At 40.7% G+C, this 16,610-nt stretch overlaps 1 protein-coding gene across 1 annotated transcript in view; it reads right to left on the bottom strand.

Annotated features, from left to right (window-relative positions):
• WIF1 (WNT inhibitory factor 1) overlaps positions 1-16,610 on the bottom strand; it is a 73,227-nt gene that overhangs the window by 8,330 nt on the left and 48,287 nt on the right. The window contains exons 4-7 of the mRNA XM_084877605.1: positions 9,417-9,557; positions 8,398-8,493; positions 7,299-7,394; positions 2,956-3,051 (exon numbers count right to left, since the gene is read on the bottom strand). Coding sequence (XP_084733731.1) covers positions 2,956-3,051; positions 7,299-7,394; positions 8,398-8,493; positions 9,417-9,557 — 429 coding nt within the window. The remainder of the gene's footprint in view (positions 1-2,955; positions 3,052-7,298; positions 7,395-8,397; positions 8,494-9,416; positions 9,558-16,610) is intronic.

Here is a 16,610-nt window from a genome sequence, read left to right as displayed (position 1 = left end):
AAAAATTTTAGGGAAATCTATTCACATTCAATAATAATAAATATATATTACATCCAGATACCTCTACTCGTGGTCTTATTTGGTAACCTACAAATGTTTCTCATAATCAAGTCAGAATGAAATTTGAGAAGAGATCAATCCTAATAGAGGCCAGAAAAATAGAAAATATAGATAGCATCAATATATATTTTCACTTAAAAAGGACCATAAATAACAAGTATTGGCAAGGATAGCGAGAAATTGAAACCCTTGTCCTTACTGAGGGAATGTAAAATGGCACAGCCTCTTTAGAAAATAGTTTGGCAGCTCCTCAAAATAAATATAGAGTTAACATACAGTCTGGCAATTCTATTCCTAGAGACCCAAGAGACCTGAAAACATACGTTACACAAAACTTATACATGAATGTTCATAGCAGCATTATTCATAATAGCCCCAAAGAGGAAACAAACAAATATTTATCAATTGATGAATTGGTAAACAAAATGAAGTTGGTATATCCATACAATGGAATATTATCCGCAATTAAAAGGAAGCAATATATGCTACAGTATGGAGGACCTTGAAAATATCATGCTAAGTGAAAGAAGTCAGACACAAATGGCCATATGTTATATGATTATACTTATATGAGTAGGAATAGAAAAATCCATACACAGAATAGGAAAATCTGAAGATGGAGAATGTAGATTAGTGGTTTCCAGGGTCTTAAGAAGAGGGAAATAAGTAGTGACTGCTAATGGGTACAGGGTTTCTTTTCGGGGTGATGGCATGTTTTGGTATTAGCTAGAAGTGCTGCATGATTTTGTGAATAAACCAAATTGCATACTTTACAATGGTAAATTTTATATCTCAATTAAAAAAGAATACATAAAATAATAGCATTATTTAACTCAAGGAACTGTTTCATCAATGGCCCAGCTATGAGAGAATACTCCAGAATTCAAAGAATTACAAAAGATTGTAAAGCAGTTATTATAGTTGGAAGTTATTTCTTTTATTTGCTTTTAAATTTTCTCTTAATTTCTCCTTTATTTTCTGAGGTATACCATAAAACACAGGTTGTTTAAAAAAAACAAAAAAAACAAAAACATAATTAAGCCAAAACCGGTTTGGCTCAGTGAATAGAGCGTCGATCTGTGGACTGAAAGGTCCCAGGTTCAATTCCGGTCAAGGGCATGTACCTTGGTTGTGGGCACATCCCCAGTATAGGGTGTTCAAAAGGCAGCTGATCGATGATTCTATCTCATCAATGTTTCTAACTCTCCATCCCTCTCTCTTCCTCTCTGTAAAAAATCAATAAAATATATTTTTTAAAAATACATAATTAAAATTTTTGTCTCTAATGAGACCTATTTCCACCTTTTTTTTTTTTTTTTTAATGTGGCTCCTGTGATTGAGACAGAAATTTTCCTAAAAAGATTTGAATATGATTTATGATAGGGATAATCAGAAGCTTTCAAAAGCCCACGTTTTTGGTGCAGATAGAGAGAAAAGATAAAATAAGAATAGAAAACACTGTCACTGCCAATGGAAAGGTCGTAAAGCTGAGCGTATGAAAGGGAACACTTATATAAAGAGAAATGAAGCCATAAACAAAGATCCATAAACATGGACCAACTAACTATGCTAAAGCCTGAGAGTCAGTACAGCGAAAAATTTAGGGGAATGAGCTCACAGATATCTGTATCAGGGCCGGGTCACTAATAAGAACAGAACCACATCCTGACAGTTAATTACATGTTCTATGGAAACTTCAGAGGTATTTCATGTGAACTCTATAAAAATGGTTACTTCATCTAGTACTCATTAAAGTACAAAAACCCACAAATAAATCAGAGGTTGAAAGCTAAAATAGGAAGTCGGTTTTATTAAATTTGAACCCACAACTTCAGAAGCTATGACTGTACCAGGCGCGGTGGTGTTCCACAGACTTAATGCGGCTGGAAATGAAAACGCCGTGTTCCAGAACCTCCAGAAAGGCAGGGACAAGCTCGCATTGCTTTTGCGTCTTCCTGAGCAGAGCTCCCACGTTACCTGCCTTATGGGCCATAAAGTCACCTAGAACGGGGGTCAGCTCATTTCTGAGTTTGATAAAAAACGTCAGTGACTTGCTGAGGGTTACATGGATGGTAGGTGGCAAAGCCAAGGACAGGCAGTTTGATGTCCTGATTCCCAAAGCAATGATTATCTACCACATTCTACTTGTAAATTTTTACTTTTCTTTTTTTTGTATTGGAGCAGAGCTAATACATAGTGAAGGCATAACATACCCCAATCTTAAGTTTACAGCTCAACTACTTTTTTTTTTTACATAAATAAAACACTCATGTGACACTTCATCAATCAAGATACAGAGCATTTTTGGCAGCCCATCAAGTTCCTTTGTGCTCTAACTACGACCCTGGTTTCTTCCATCGTCCATTAGTTTTGCCTGTTCTTGAACTTCATAAAAATGAAATCATGCAGTATGAATGTTTTTGTGTCTAGCTCCTTTTCCTTAACATCGGTGGGATTCGTTCCTGTTGTGGTGTGTGTATTGGTTTGTTCTTTATTGCTGGGCACCCTTATTTCTCCTTTTTCTTGAGTCTGCCCTTTTCTCTTAGATGGGCTACTCAGCTCGGGGACCTGTCTAACTAGTAGGCTGAACTACAGGCTCTGCACATGCGAGGGGGACAAAATCACCAAGAACAACGCAACATGCGGGGCCACCCACGCCCAGACGTAACTGAGTCAGAGCCTCTGCTCTGAGTCATCTGAGCTGAGCAATGTCACTCTGCTCCCCCCTTTAGCCAAGTGAATGGGGGCTGAGTGTAGTGAGAATAAACCACTGGCCTGAGACCTTGGACAAGCAATTCATTGTCTCTGGGCTTCAGATTGCTCATTGATAAAAGGGTTAGATGGAGTTGCTAAGGTCCCTGAAAAGAAAAGAGAATGCAGAAGGCCAATACTCACTTATTTCACATTGTTCTCCCTCTAGTCCTGGAGGGCAAATACACTTTCCAGGGTAGAAACAGGTCCCTCCATTAAAGCAGGTAGTTGAGCAGTTCGCTGTGAGAATGAATAACAGGGTATTGCGTTAGACGGTAGGTTAAATCTAAAGAAGAAAACACTTCACTTAGAGTTAGGTGATACTTTGGAGGCATCTGCTTCTCACCCACCACTTTCAAACACAGGAATTGGAACCAACTGCCTGACCATATGCAGACTCCGACAGCACAATAGAACACCATGCATGCTATGTAGTACCCACCCCAAGGGGTTTCATTTTAGTGAAAAGAGGTACAGTGTGTAAAAAAAAATTTTTTTTTATTTTCTTATAAACATCTATACCCCTAAAAGAAAACCACTATAAGTCCCCACATTTTTTTTAGAAATGAAAACATTGCTTTTTTGTAAAATAGACATGATGCTATATGGATATGCTAGAAATTTTGCATGATGTTTAGAGGTAAAATGTAACCCTTCAAAGAATCTTCAGCCTTCACCCTGCTCAAACCCAATTCATATCACCTCCTCTCCAGTTAAGGTGACACTCAGTGGACCTTTGTAAAGCTCCTCACTTATATTCTTGAGCCAGATTTGCCGTAAAAGCTGTTTGGGATAGTGAAAGGGGAGAATACAATGTCTAAGGGAAGTGATGTCCTGCTTCCACATAATGCTCCCCCCCCCCCTTCCTTTTTTAAGCTAAAGGAAGAAGCAAATGGAGAGAACTTTCAAAGGTGAAATAGGTAAAAGAAAGTGAAGCCCTAAGTATTCAGACCCAACAGAGAAAACAACCTTTTTTTTCTTCAGAATAAGCACAGATTCATCTTATGTAAAAGGAATTTTTTAAAAACTTGACTTTTTATGGTGTTTGGGAGAAAGGATCACTGTACTCAGGCAGAGACAGCTTGCCGGCCCTCATGAGGCCCCAAGTAGTGGCAGCATGAGCCAGGGATGAAGCGCTTGGGTATATTATTGTGGGCGTCCAGTTCACTGGGCCATCCAGGTAAAAATCGACTGTGTGGGATTCACACTAAACCCTCTCTCAGTGTCAACATCTGAAATTTGACTGTTCACTGGCACCTAAAGTAGAGGGATGATAGAAATGGGGATAAGGGTGGAGGGGGAGGGAAGGAGCAAATATCTAAAAATACGCAAGTTGGCTCATTCTATAAAAGATTAAAATAGAAGCTTGGATTCTCAGACTCTCAGCAATTCCAATTATATGGCCTATTTGTTCTTGTCCTATATAAAACAGGCCAACGTTGGCTATAGATGAACAAAAGCTGAAGTAACCTTCAGAAAGGCAATCCAAAAGTCATAAGTGTGTGCTTTCTTTGTGAAAAAGAAGTCCAACTAGAATGTTCTATGGATATCTTAAATGAGAAGCGTTTTTGTTTCAAATCCTAAGTATCTCTCAGCTTAAGACAATGATGTACTCATTTAGGCAAAATCAAGCCTCCTGACATAGAGGCAGGAGAGGGTGGGGAGTGGGAGAAAGGGAGCAGCAGCATTTGGGTATAGGATTCAGAATTTGGATTTAGGAGAACCAGCTCTTTGAGTTTCCCCTTTGCTACTTGGTGCTAGGATTGTTAGGGCTGGAAGTTGAGTCTGTGAGTGCATCCTGTCCCCCGCACTGGTTCCAGCTTCTCCTGGGGATAGTACGATGTGAAAATTTTAGGATCAATGCGCAGTTGGCCGAAGCCCTCTGGGCACTGTCCCTTATTAACATGTAGAATGCAGTGAACCTGGGAGCTTATTTGAAAGTTATAGAATGTGACAAAGCTGGTCACAGAGTCTGGCCGCACTCTTAGTATTTGTATAATATGCTACTGTCCTGACCAAGCTCATCTACATTTCTGCTATGCGATCATTCTTGACCAGAAAAAGAACCGCAGACACTAAGTGACTTTCACAGGCGCAGAGCGTAAGCAGGCCAATACTTAACTACTCAGTTCCTGAAGTTTGTGCCTGACGTCCCAAGAGCCAATGAAAATTACTCTGTAATGTTTCTCTAAGTATGCGGAGCTAAGATCTAACTCCACGCCAGTAACTACACCATTTTTCAGAAGCTCTATACTCCCTTTAAACAATAAAAGCATTTTTTGTTGAGAGAGTAAAACAATGTTTTTTAATGTTCCCTGGTCTCTAGTGAGACCAAATGAAATTTCAACAGACAAACTTTCTAAAAGAATTTAAAAAATTATGTGGAATCTAACAAGGAGGAAAATGTTCATTTAAAGATAAAGTATTGCCAAGTGTAGAAAGTACTGGAATACAGATATTTTCCTTCAACAGTGAGCATGTAGTGTTTGTGAACCCATTCCGATAGAAAAAGCAATGCCACTGTCACGCCACTGAGCAGCCGACATCAGTAACAGCCGTTTCTGGGTAAGCAGGGCTTGCAGATGTTCTTGTTAAGCCGGTTAATGCCTGAGTTCCTCGTCCAAATCTCTGAAGGATTTGATTTATTTCCTAATAGTTTTGATATAACATGAATTTAATTCAGCTTCAAAAAATGCCCAATTTTGAAGTAGCCGAGATGCTGAATGAAAAATGTAGACACGTAAAAAACAACAAAGATTCACGATAAAGAATTTTACCCACTGACTGTTAATTATTATCAGTGTCATCAGTGCTTAATTTTTATGAATACAACATTTTAAAATTGTTTTGAACCCACTGCTCTACTTTTAAAAGATTATTTAAAAATAAAAGGTAGTGACAGTCTCATATTATCTCAATTAGCTGTGGAGTGGGGAGATCAGGGGTCAGTGATTAATTTCCAGTTTAGGAATGGGAAAAGCAGGACCCACAGAAAGATTGAGATGTTTGCCCAGATCTAGAGTGACTCCTGGAGGAACCAGGGCCGAAACAGGTGGCCTGAGTGTCAACATGGTTCAGTGGAAGATGGGAATCTGGACCAAGCCCTTCTACCTCTGAAAACCTCATTTAACTGGGAATGTGATAGGTAACATTTTACATGGGTTGTTGGAAATAAAGTTAGATAATTGTATGAAAGTACTCTGTACCAGAAAATAGCAGGCAATTTTTATTCTGACTCATGTTCTTTCCGTTAGTTTTTCTTTCTTTTATTACTTATTTTTGTAAAGCTACTCATTTCAGTCTTAATTGGTGCTAACTGCATTATCACTGAAGAGACATTTCTAAAAAATAACACTAATTTTATTTTAAACATATATTTATTTTAAAAATAGTGCTCTACTCATGCAACCATCACTTTTGACACAAGGACAAGTTCATTAAATGCATACCCTTTGCAGCATATTATTTAGATCATAAAAGATGTGAACGGGGCAAAACAGACAGGTATCTTGTAAAGAGTATAAATAATTCAGTAATAGGACTGAGTTTGAGCTGTGATGCTGCATTATAGGAAGAGGAACCTGATTGCTCAGGGCTGTGATCTAGTAACAGAGCATTGAACTGGGGGTCATTGGACTTCTAGGTCAGGCAATTTGGAGCAGGCTGTTTCATCTCCATCCTAAAAACTGATTAGGACCTACCAAACCCATGTGGCAGGGACAGGTAGTTGTTCCCAGAAAGCCAGCTCCCCTCCCATACCGTTGTCAGTGGAAGACAGCTGTTCTGGCAGGGATGACATTTCTCCTGCCTGCATCTAGGGAGAACCTTGGGGTTAATTCCTAACTATGGGATAGGTGTGGAACTTCTGTGGGTCACTACTGAGCCAGGTTTGTGTGTGTGTATGTTTTGTTTTTAAGCAGTGCCTGCTCCAATCTCCCTTTCTCTGCTTGTTGGCTGGATCCAAGCTCTACATAGGACAACGGATGCAAGGCCCCCAAGTCCCTGAGTCCACTGCAAGGAGCCAAGCTGCCTTGCCCATTGACCAGGTAGGTAATCCCTGCACAGGGGCATTCTGTGGGTGAAAATAAACTGTGTTAACCTACACTAAAAGTTGGGGTTAAAGTTTTTATAGCAGCCAGCTGAGTGATACACACTGTTATTACGAGTGATGATATATTAAATATGTCTTTTATTAAACATTTAAAAAGTAAATATAGATGCCTGGCCAGTGTGCTAAGTGGTTAGAGCATCACCCTGTGCACTGAGGGGTCAAGAGTTCGATTCCCCATTAAGGGCAACTACCTGTTGGGGCATGTGTGGGAAGGAACCAATTTGTGTCTCTCTCTCACATCCAGGTTTCTCTCTGTGTCTCCCACCCTCCCTTCCTCCCATTCTTTCTAAAAGTCAATGGAAAAAATATCCTTGGGTGAGGATCAACAACAAAAAGCAGGAAGGTCCTTGTTCTTAAAACCAACAACACTTGTTACCTTTATCACAATTGACTCCGTAGAATCCAGGTGGGCAGATGCAGAAACCAGGAGTAACACAAAGCCCGCCATTCATACACCGTGGTGTGCAAAGGGCTAGTAGGGAGAGAGAGCTCTGATTAAGGCCAAGTAGGATTTGGGGGCAGCAGCATTTAAAAAATGTCAATGCCATAACAGGTTTACATTTTCAAGTTTGGTGGTTGACTAAAAATTGTCACTCTTAAGAGATGTAAGTTCTCTAAATTAAAATTTATTTTTGTGCTATAAATCAGACAATATTTTTTCACATCAGACTATTTTTTAAACCATTTTCATGGAAGAGAATTTTGGAATTATTCTCTTTTAATGATTGATGAAAATTTGCCCTAGATTACTATTTTAACTAAGATGTGGCCTTAAGACTATAAATATATTTTCCAGCTCTATTTTCTTGATTTTCTAAAATAAAATGCAAACAAAGACAAATTCTTATTTCTTGAAAAGAAAAACATTCAGTATTTTGGTCAAATAAACTCATAGTATTTAAGTATATTGTGGTTAATAGACATTTTCTCTTTTTTATCTCTTTTTTCATATAATTTACTTAATAGTGATTTCACTTAAATGGATGTACTCACTATACAAATGATATTCATCTTTTTTATTTTTTGCCTTATAGAAACTTCATAACTCAGGTATAGACTTAATTGTTAATTAAGCTACTTTGAATTGGAGAAGAAACTTTCAAATCAATCAGAATACTAGCTTTTAAAATGCAATGTAGGTAGAGTGAAAAAACCTCAAAACTTTAATAAGATAATGTCAAAGCATAGTGTACATAATTGTTAATATTTTTCAGAGTCGGGGCAAGGGAGGAGTGGCCACAAAACAATGTAGACGTTGTGCCAGAGTTCTCTGACCCTGTCACCACATATTTGTATTCAACAGAAAACCATCCCTAGACGAAATAATTTCCAATCGCTCTTCTGTGGCTTTTTAAAGGTTTTATTAACCCTTATAATGTGACCAGAAAAATAATTTCAGGGGATGGTTTAAAGTTCATGTGGGGCTCCTGTGTGACCTCCGTGTCCTTAGGGAGCAAGCCAGGGGAGCGCTTTACCTTTCTCACAGTGAGGGCCATAGAATCCGTCAGGGCACTCACAGACACGCCTCTCGTTACAAAACCCTCCATTTCGGCACCCTCCTGGGCATTCAGCTTCACCAAAGAGAAAGAAACAAGATTAAGTGGACACCTTTGAAATCATGTTGGGTGAACTACAGCGAGCATGAAGAGGGAGTGGTCATTTTTCCACAGTGCACCAATGATCATAATTCAAATAATATTTCTACCCCTTTCTCTCTGTACCACTGGATGTCATCAAGTCTTCAAAATAAGATTGTGTATCTCTTAATCTGACTTTGAACAGTAGGGGACTCATGGAAGATGGCAAAAGAAGCCTTATTCTGCCATCATCCCCACTTATCAATCTATTGTACCTCCTTAACTTCATGCTGAACTGGAATGAATGACTGTGCTCTCAATACTCATTTTCAGAGGGTGGAATGACCTCTTGGTATATCTTTACAGCACGGAAAGTTTCCAGAGCATACATTCTATGCTGGAAAAGTTTGTACCAGGAAGGGAAAGGAGCCAGGCCTTCGTGCTTAAGTGGGCATCCATGAGGTGCCTTTGCCTGGTGGAGATAGCTAGCATAATGGTGGCACCCTGTCCTCCATGGAAGTCAGCGGCACCAAGCTTTGGGCAGGGGAGTGGGGAGTGTTGCCTTGACAGGTGGCAGTTGCTGCTATGACTGTCAGCCTTGCTATGAGGATCCAGGACAAGAAAAGGGGGAAAGTCATGACCATAGGTGAGATACCCCTGAAGACTCCCAAAGGTTGCACTGGCCGAGGAGAAGGAGGGAGGTAGAAGGCAGGGCATTTTGAAGGAGGTGTTAGAGTTCCTAAAATATGAGTGGGGTCAAAGCAGGTACTGCTACTGGCCCCTGTGTGTATCCCCTCTCCTCCCATTGGTATGATTACAATTACACAAACACTTATCTACCTACCTACCTATAATTTTGACCCAAACCACACGTGGAAGCCTTATGAGCTTTCTCTTATGTCACCATCACTGATTACCTTGTTGACACGTTTTAAAGAAGATAGCATTCTGAGGCGTTTGTAGGATGGTGTTGCCTTCAGAATTCATTACAATCACATTCACTTCAAATGCTGCCACTCCGTCTTGTTTTCCGAGGCATGGGAAACCAACTTGAACAACTAAAGAAAAAGAAAGTATTGAGAAGTTGTTTATCCATTCCCTTCCAGTTTCACAGAAATCCTGGTAAGAAAGACAAAGAACAAGGCAATAATGATCACATTTCATTATTTGACAACCTTGTACCTCCACTGAAGTAGGGAGTGCATTTTGATCATCTGGACATTCTCCACAGAACTTGTACATGATGCTGGGTGGAGAAAGAATGAATTACCCTACTAAAAATATCCTTGGGGATATTTTGTTTGTAGTCTGGCTAGTACTATCGCAAAAAGATTTTAACTGAAAAGTAAAGATACAAATAGGCAGCATAAATTAATTAGTCAGGGGGAGAAATTTTGTGGGTATCTTCACCAGCTTCCATATAATCTAAAAATACAACTAAGACGCAATATTTCAGAATCCATTAAATAAAGCCTTATAAGCAATACCCCACTAGTTTACTCTGTGTGCTTGAAAGTGACAAAGTACTTTCTTTGGAAATATTCTGTAAATCAGACTAGACTCCAATCATTTGAGTGAGTTAATGAAGTTAATGTTTTCTCAGGCTATCCTATTAAATAAAGAAGTAATATGCAAATTGACCATCACTCCCTTATGTGGATACAAGATGGCCGCCACAAGATGTCAGCAGAGGAGGGCAGTTTGGGGCAACCGGGTCTGCAGGGGACCAGGCCTGCAGGGGAGGGCAGTTGGGGGTGACCAGGCTGGCAGAAGAGGGCAGTTAGGGGCAATGGGCCTGCAGGGGAGGGCAGTTGCGGGGGGACCAGGCCTGCAGGGGAGGGCAGTTGGGGGTGACCAGGCTGGCAAGGGAGGATAGTTAGGGGTATAGGGAAGGACAGTTAGGGGTGACCAGGCCAGAAGGGAAGGGCAGTTAGGGGCAATTGGGCCAGCAAGGGAGCAGTTAGGCATCAATCAGGCTGCAGGGGAGTGGTTAGGGGGTGATCAGGCTGGCAGGCAGAAGTGGTTAGGAGCAGGCAGGCAGGCAGGCAAGTGGTTAAGAGCCAGCAGTCCTGGATTGTGAGAGCGATGTTGGCTATTCAACTTGAGGGGTCTCAGATTGGAGAAGGTGCAGGCTGGGCTGATGGACCACCACCCCCCCATGCACAAATTTTGGGCATCAGGCCTTTAGTCCTATTTAATAATCAGGGAATATGCTAATTGACCATCACCCCCCCCCCAAAGATGGCAGCACCCACAGCCAATAAGGAGGGAATATGCTAATGGATTGCCATGCCCTCAAAGATGGCAGCACCCAGTCCCTTCAGTCCCCTAGCCACCCAGGGCTGGCCTGAGGGGCAACCAAAAGACTGAACAAGCAGGCTGTGTGGGGCAACCAGGCCAGCAGGTTGGCCATGAGGGGTGACCAAGCTGGCAGAGTGGGCAATTGGGGGGTGACCAGGCCCAGCAGGGTGTGCTGTTGGGGGCGACCAGGCTGGTGGGGGTGGGGGTGGGGCAGTGAGGAGTGATTTGGCCAGTGGGGGTGGGGGGGGCAGTTGGGGGTGACCTAGCCAGCAGGGTGGGGCAGTTAGGGGTGACCAGGTCAGCAGAGGGGGGTAATTGGGGGTGACTAAGCCGATGGTGGGGAGACAGGAGCAACCAGGCCAGCAGGGAGGGGGCAGTTAGAGGCAATCACGCCAGCAGAGGGTGGCAGTTAGACCAGGCAGGCAGGCATATGAGCAATTAGGAGCCAGTGGTCCAGGATTGTGAGAGGGATGTTCCATTTTGGAGAGTGTGCAGGCTGAGCTAAGGGGATTCCCTCTTCCTCGTGCAAGAATTTCATGCACCTGGCCTCTAGGTGGTTAATATTAAGAAGTGCCCATATCTTGGGGAATCTGGAAGAGAGGTTGGTGTGATTAACATAATCTCACAATAGTCTTATTTCTAATGGTTTAGATTCCTAAAGAGGAAGCCACTTCCATTTTGTGAGCCTAGTCATCATTTAGGGTGTGTATGTGCTGACTTAGGAACAAATGGTGCTGTACAGAGAGGGCGAGAAGGCCACCAATGGTGGGAAATGGCTCAAGTCACTGGCTGAGAGACTGATCATGTAAACTTCTAAAAGCCACCTGATTTTCATAACATATCTACTGGGACTGATCTAGCTGATCCATTAGACCTGAGTTCTTCCTTAGAAATAGGGGAAAATATGGCTGAGAGATATATATATGAAATTTTGCTTCACTTTGTTTTTGTGTGGCAGGTAATAGCTACTGCCAAGTTTGGGAAAGGTATACCAAGCCAAGAAAAATCCTTTTCCTTTAGAGTTTTCATAAGCCTTTCCCTTAAGTTTATAAGAAAAAATGCACTGGAAATTGGTCTCTCTTTTCCATACGGCACTGCACACAAGCTGGTCATACAATCTTCTTAACGTGCTTTGGCAACCAACACTCCTCGCAAGGTTTTGGCATTGTCAGTGTTCATTACTGTGCCAATCTCACAGTAACATGGATTCCAGTTCTTCTGAACCTTAAGATGTTAGCATTGCAAATAATCAATTATGTGATGAAAAGGATATACAAACATTTTAACAGAAATATAGAGAGAAAAAGCTAAAGGTGCATCTGAAGTTCCAAAGTAAAATTGTCCCCATTGAAAGCCTTGGTTTCATAGAAACATAAACAGACTGTGAACCTCAGAGGGAGGGTGGGTGAGAAGAGGTTAACCAATGAACTTGTATGCATATATGCATAACCTGTGGACACAGACAATATGGTGGTGAGGGTGAGGGGGGGCAGGCGGAAGCAGGCTGGAAGAGGTTAATGGGAAGAAAAGGAGGATTATGTAATACTTTCAAAAGTAAAGATAGGAAGAAGGGAGGGAGGGAGGGAGAGAGGGTGGGAAGCCTTGGTTTAGTGAAATCTTATATATGAAAACGCCAGTTTACAAAACATAAAAATCCATTGTGGGTATTTTCACTTCAGAGGGAAGAAAAGGAGCTTATGAAGGATTTCTTTTACCTGTTAACTCTGTTATAATTTTCATTTTGTTCAATTATAAACTTTTATTTATCTTGCTCATGAATATTTTTGCTTGTTTATTATTATTAATTAAATTTATTGGGATAACATTGGCTAATAAAATTACATAGGTTTCAAGTGTACACTTCTATAATACATCATTTGTATAGGACATTGTGTGCCCACCACCAAAGTCAAACCTTCCATCACCATCAACTAGCTTTAGCTTAGCGGATCCTTTGAGTCAAGTCTATTCTCATGAATCCTCAGCATGGATAGGTAGGCCAATAATTACCTCAAGGGTAAAAATAAAGAAGGGGCGGGGGAGGGGGGGAGTGGAAGAACCTGAAAAACTTAAAGATAGAACTTTTAGAATCTTCCTCACCACATGTCATTATCCACACTATTGTGTTCCAGGTGTATCTTTTTCCTGGACCTTATTCAGCCTCCACTTTGCAGCCCTCCCAATTCTTTCAAAGAGGCTTTCAAGTTTTATTTTAGCTTTTAGAATATTGGTATGCAAGAGATGTTTGTAAGTAAATGCTTCATTTCTGTTTATCAGCATTGTTAAGAAGAACTACTAGTTTGTCCATATTTTCAGATGTGCTAAAAGCAAACCATTTTCAAATCGGGATAAGGTATGATTGCATGTTCACACGCTCCCATCACCTGAGGTGCTTCTAGAGGGTTTGGAGTGCTCGCGTGAAAGTGTGTGGTTTGCTAACCTGGCCTCTAAGTCCGTCAAAGTGAAGAGATGTACAGAGAGCTCCGGCCTGGGGTTCTAAAACATATGAATCACCCCAGGGGAGAAAAACCAGGATGTAAAATCCAATAGAAACTTCAGGGAGGAAGACACCATAAGTAATTTTCTTTAGGGTTTTCAAGATGAATTTTCCCTCTAAATGGTTAAATACAGGTTTGAGTCAAAATACATACCAATTCATTGAACAGATGGAGCTTTACTGGATAATTATTATATGCCAGTCACTGTTCTAAACACTGAGGATACTTTAGTGGGAAAGACAAATGAAAACCCCTGATGTTTTCGGTGATTATGTTTCAGTGATTTATTTTGAAGACATTTTATGATAGTAAAATATTTTAATCATTTAAAAAATCTAGAAAAATCTCTATTCCTTGAGAGACACTTAGGTTTCTATGGCTTGGCTATTGTAAAAATGCTGCTTTAAACCTTATAGTTTATTTTCAGGTGTGCTAAAAGCAACATGTGGGTGTAGATATCTTTTCGAGTTAATGTCTTCATTTCCTTTGGATATTTCCTAGAAGTCAAATTGCTGGATCCTATAGTAGTTTATTTTTTTTTATTTTTGAGGAACCTCCATACTGTTTTTGCCTAGTATTTGCACCAAATTTCTTTCCCACCAACAGGGCAGAAATGAGCCCTTTCTCCACATCCATGCCATCATTTGTTGTCTGTTGTCTTTCGATAATAGCCATTCTAACAGGCATGAGGTGATGTCTCATTGTGGTTATTTTTTTTTTCTTTTTAATTTATCTTTATTGTTGAAAGTACTAGTATTACAGATGTCCCCCTCTTTTTCCACCTTGACTCTCTCTACCCAGCACCTACCCCTCCCAGGCTTTCACCACACCATTGCATATATGTATGTAAGTTCCCTGGTTAATCTCTCCCTACCCATCCACTCCCCACCCCTGCCTTCCTTCTGAGATTTGTGAAAGGGTCTGTACCATGCTTCTATGTCTCTGGATCTATTTTGTTCATCAGTTTATTTGGTTCATAAAATTCCACATATGAGTGAGATTATGTGATACTTATCTTCCTCTGACTGGGTTATTTTGCTTTCATTGTGGTTTTAATTTGCATTCATCTAATGATTCATAATGTTGAGCATCTCTTCATGTACCTGTTGGCCTTTCATATTTCTTCTTTGGAGAAATGTCTACTCAGGTTCTTGGCATTTTTAAATTATTTTCTTTCTGCTATTGAATTGTATGAGTTCTTTATATATTTTGGATATTAAACCTTATCAGGTATGTGGTTTGCAAATACTTATTCCCATGCCATAGGTTTTCTTTTCACTTCGTTGATGGTTTCCTTTGCTAAGCAGAAGCGTTTTAGTTTGATGTAGTCCCACTTGCTTATTGTTTATATTTTTGCTTGTGCTTTAGGTGTCATATCCAAAAAGTTACTACCAAGACCTATGTCAGGGAGCTTTATGCCTATGTTTTCTTCTAGGAGTTTCATGGTTTTAGGTTGTACATTTAAGTCTTTAATCCATTTTGAGTTCCTTTTTGTGAGTGGTGGATATGTTAGCTTCATCTCAGCAACTGACTCTACCCAGGCTAGATCACTTTCAGTTCCCAAAGATGTGGCCCATGCCCGCAGTGCCCTGACTGCACGCCCACCTGCTACGTGGAGTGCTCATTCTCCTCTTTTCTATTTAAAAAATATATATATATTGAGTTTTTTACAGAGAGGAAGGGAGAGGGGTAGAGAGTTAGAAACATCGATAACTGCCTCCTGCACACCTCCTACTGGGGATGTGCCAGCAACCAAGGTACATGCCTTTGACTGGAATCGAACCTGGGACCTTTCACTCCGCAGGCCAACACTCTATCCACTGAGCCAAATTGGTCAGGGCTCTTCTCTTTTCTACCCAGTGTCCTTCCACTCACCTTTCAAGATGCAAATTAAACTGCACCTGCTCTCTGTAGCCTTTCCAAACACCCCCTGCCTATGTCACACCTCTCTCCATGATTGCATGATTTAATTATGTGGCATGATAATTATTAAATCATTACATCATGATTTAGTTATGATCTGCATCCTTTGCTAGATCTGAGATCCTCAAAGGCAAGGACCATATCTTATTTGTAATCTAAGCATCAAGTATTTGTCTGTCACAATCTAGCACTGACAGACACAAAGATATATCTCATGGGAGACACACCAATATACTTTTATACACACAGGCATACACTTTCACATATACACATGCACACTCACACTGCCCAGAAAAAGACAAGAATTCACCATAGACAGTGGGAGATAGAATATTAACAATGTGGACCCTGAAAAACACATGTACAAAGAGAACGAGACATTGAAAGCAGAAAAATCATAGTCTCCACTTCCAAAGAACAGTAGAAATGTGAAAATTACATTGTGCTTTTATAACAATAATGAATAGAGAGCCATTTTTACCAAAAGCTAGATGGAATTAGACCAGATGCTGTAAAATCCAATGTGGTATAGGTTGTATAATTGAAACTGAGGCAAATGAAAACAACTCAGAAAAACTAAAGCAGATTGAACATAACTTACATGGCTTCAAGTACACACTGATGTGCGATTGATTGCATGTAAACAACCTGTTTTACAGAAGTAAACAACAAACTTGTTCTGATGAAATTCCTCTTCCACGCTGAGATGAGCATGGTGCTCATGCAGCCTCAGCCTCCAGCCACCGGAGCCACTGCCCTCACAGGGGAGAAGGGGAGAAAGGGGGAAGAGAGCTCGTTCTCAGCACCATGTGAGTATACGCTGCTCCGGGATCATAAACCATCCACACAAACAGTCCTCGGTGCTCGGAGCTGTGCTGACAGCCATTCATTCTCTCAACAAACACTGAGCATCTCCTCTGGACTTCACTTTCTGCTAAGGACTGGGCCACCAAGAAGATGGTCCTCCCAGCCTCAGCACCTATTAAAAAGTTTCTAGACATTGGATTCCTGAAAGTCTTGATTGAGAAACGCCACTGCTCTCTTGGTTTCCTGGTATGACACAGACGGGGTGTTCAAAGAGGCAAAGCCTGGGCTTTATGGAAACTACATGTTTTTTGTTATTCAACTCCGTTATTTTACGGAACCACCCTGCAGTTTGTATTTCCTGTTTTTGATCCCTGCAGATGCCAGAGGCAGGCACTTCATAACTGTTAAAGATCAAGAGTTTTCTTTTTCAATGGGTAGGCATATAAGGAATCAGTGGGATAAAAGAATGGCTTAGCAGCTTGGGGGTATAAAATAGGCCAGTAGAATAATGAACACTACCTGAATGCTTGGGAGCAAAGACACACTGATTTGGTTACTTTTTAATAATTCAAGGTACCCTCA

Source organism: Pipistrellus hanaki, assembly GCF_964339955.1.
Source record: "Pipistrellus hanaki genome assembly, chromosome: 3".
In the NCBI taxonomy this organism is placed as follows: domain Eukaryota; kingdom Metazoa; phylum Chordata; class Mammalia; order Chiroptera; family Vespertilionidae; genus Pipistrellus; species Pipistrellus hanaki.
Note: the sequence above shows the minus strand (reverse complement) of the source record. Positions and strands in the feature narration are given on the sequence as shown.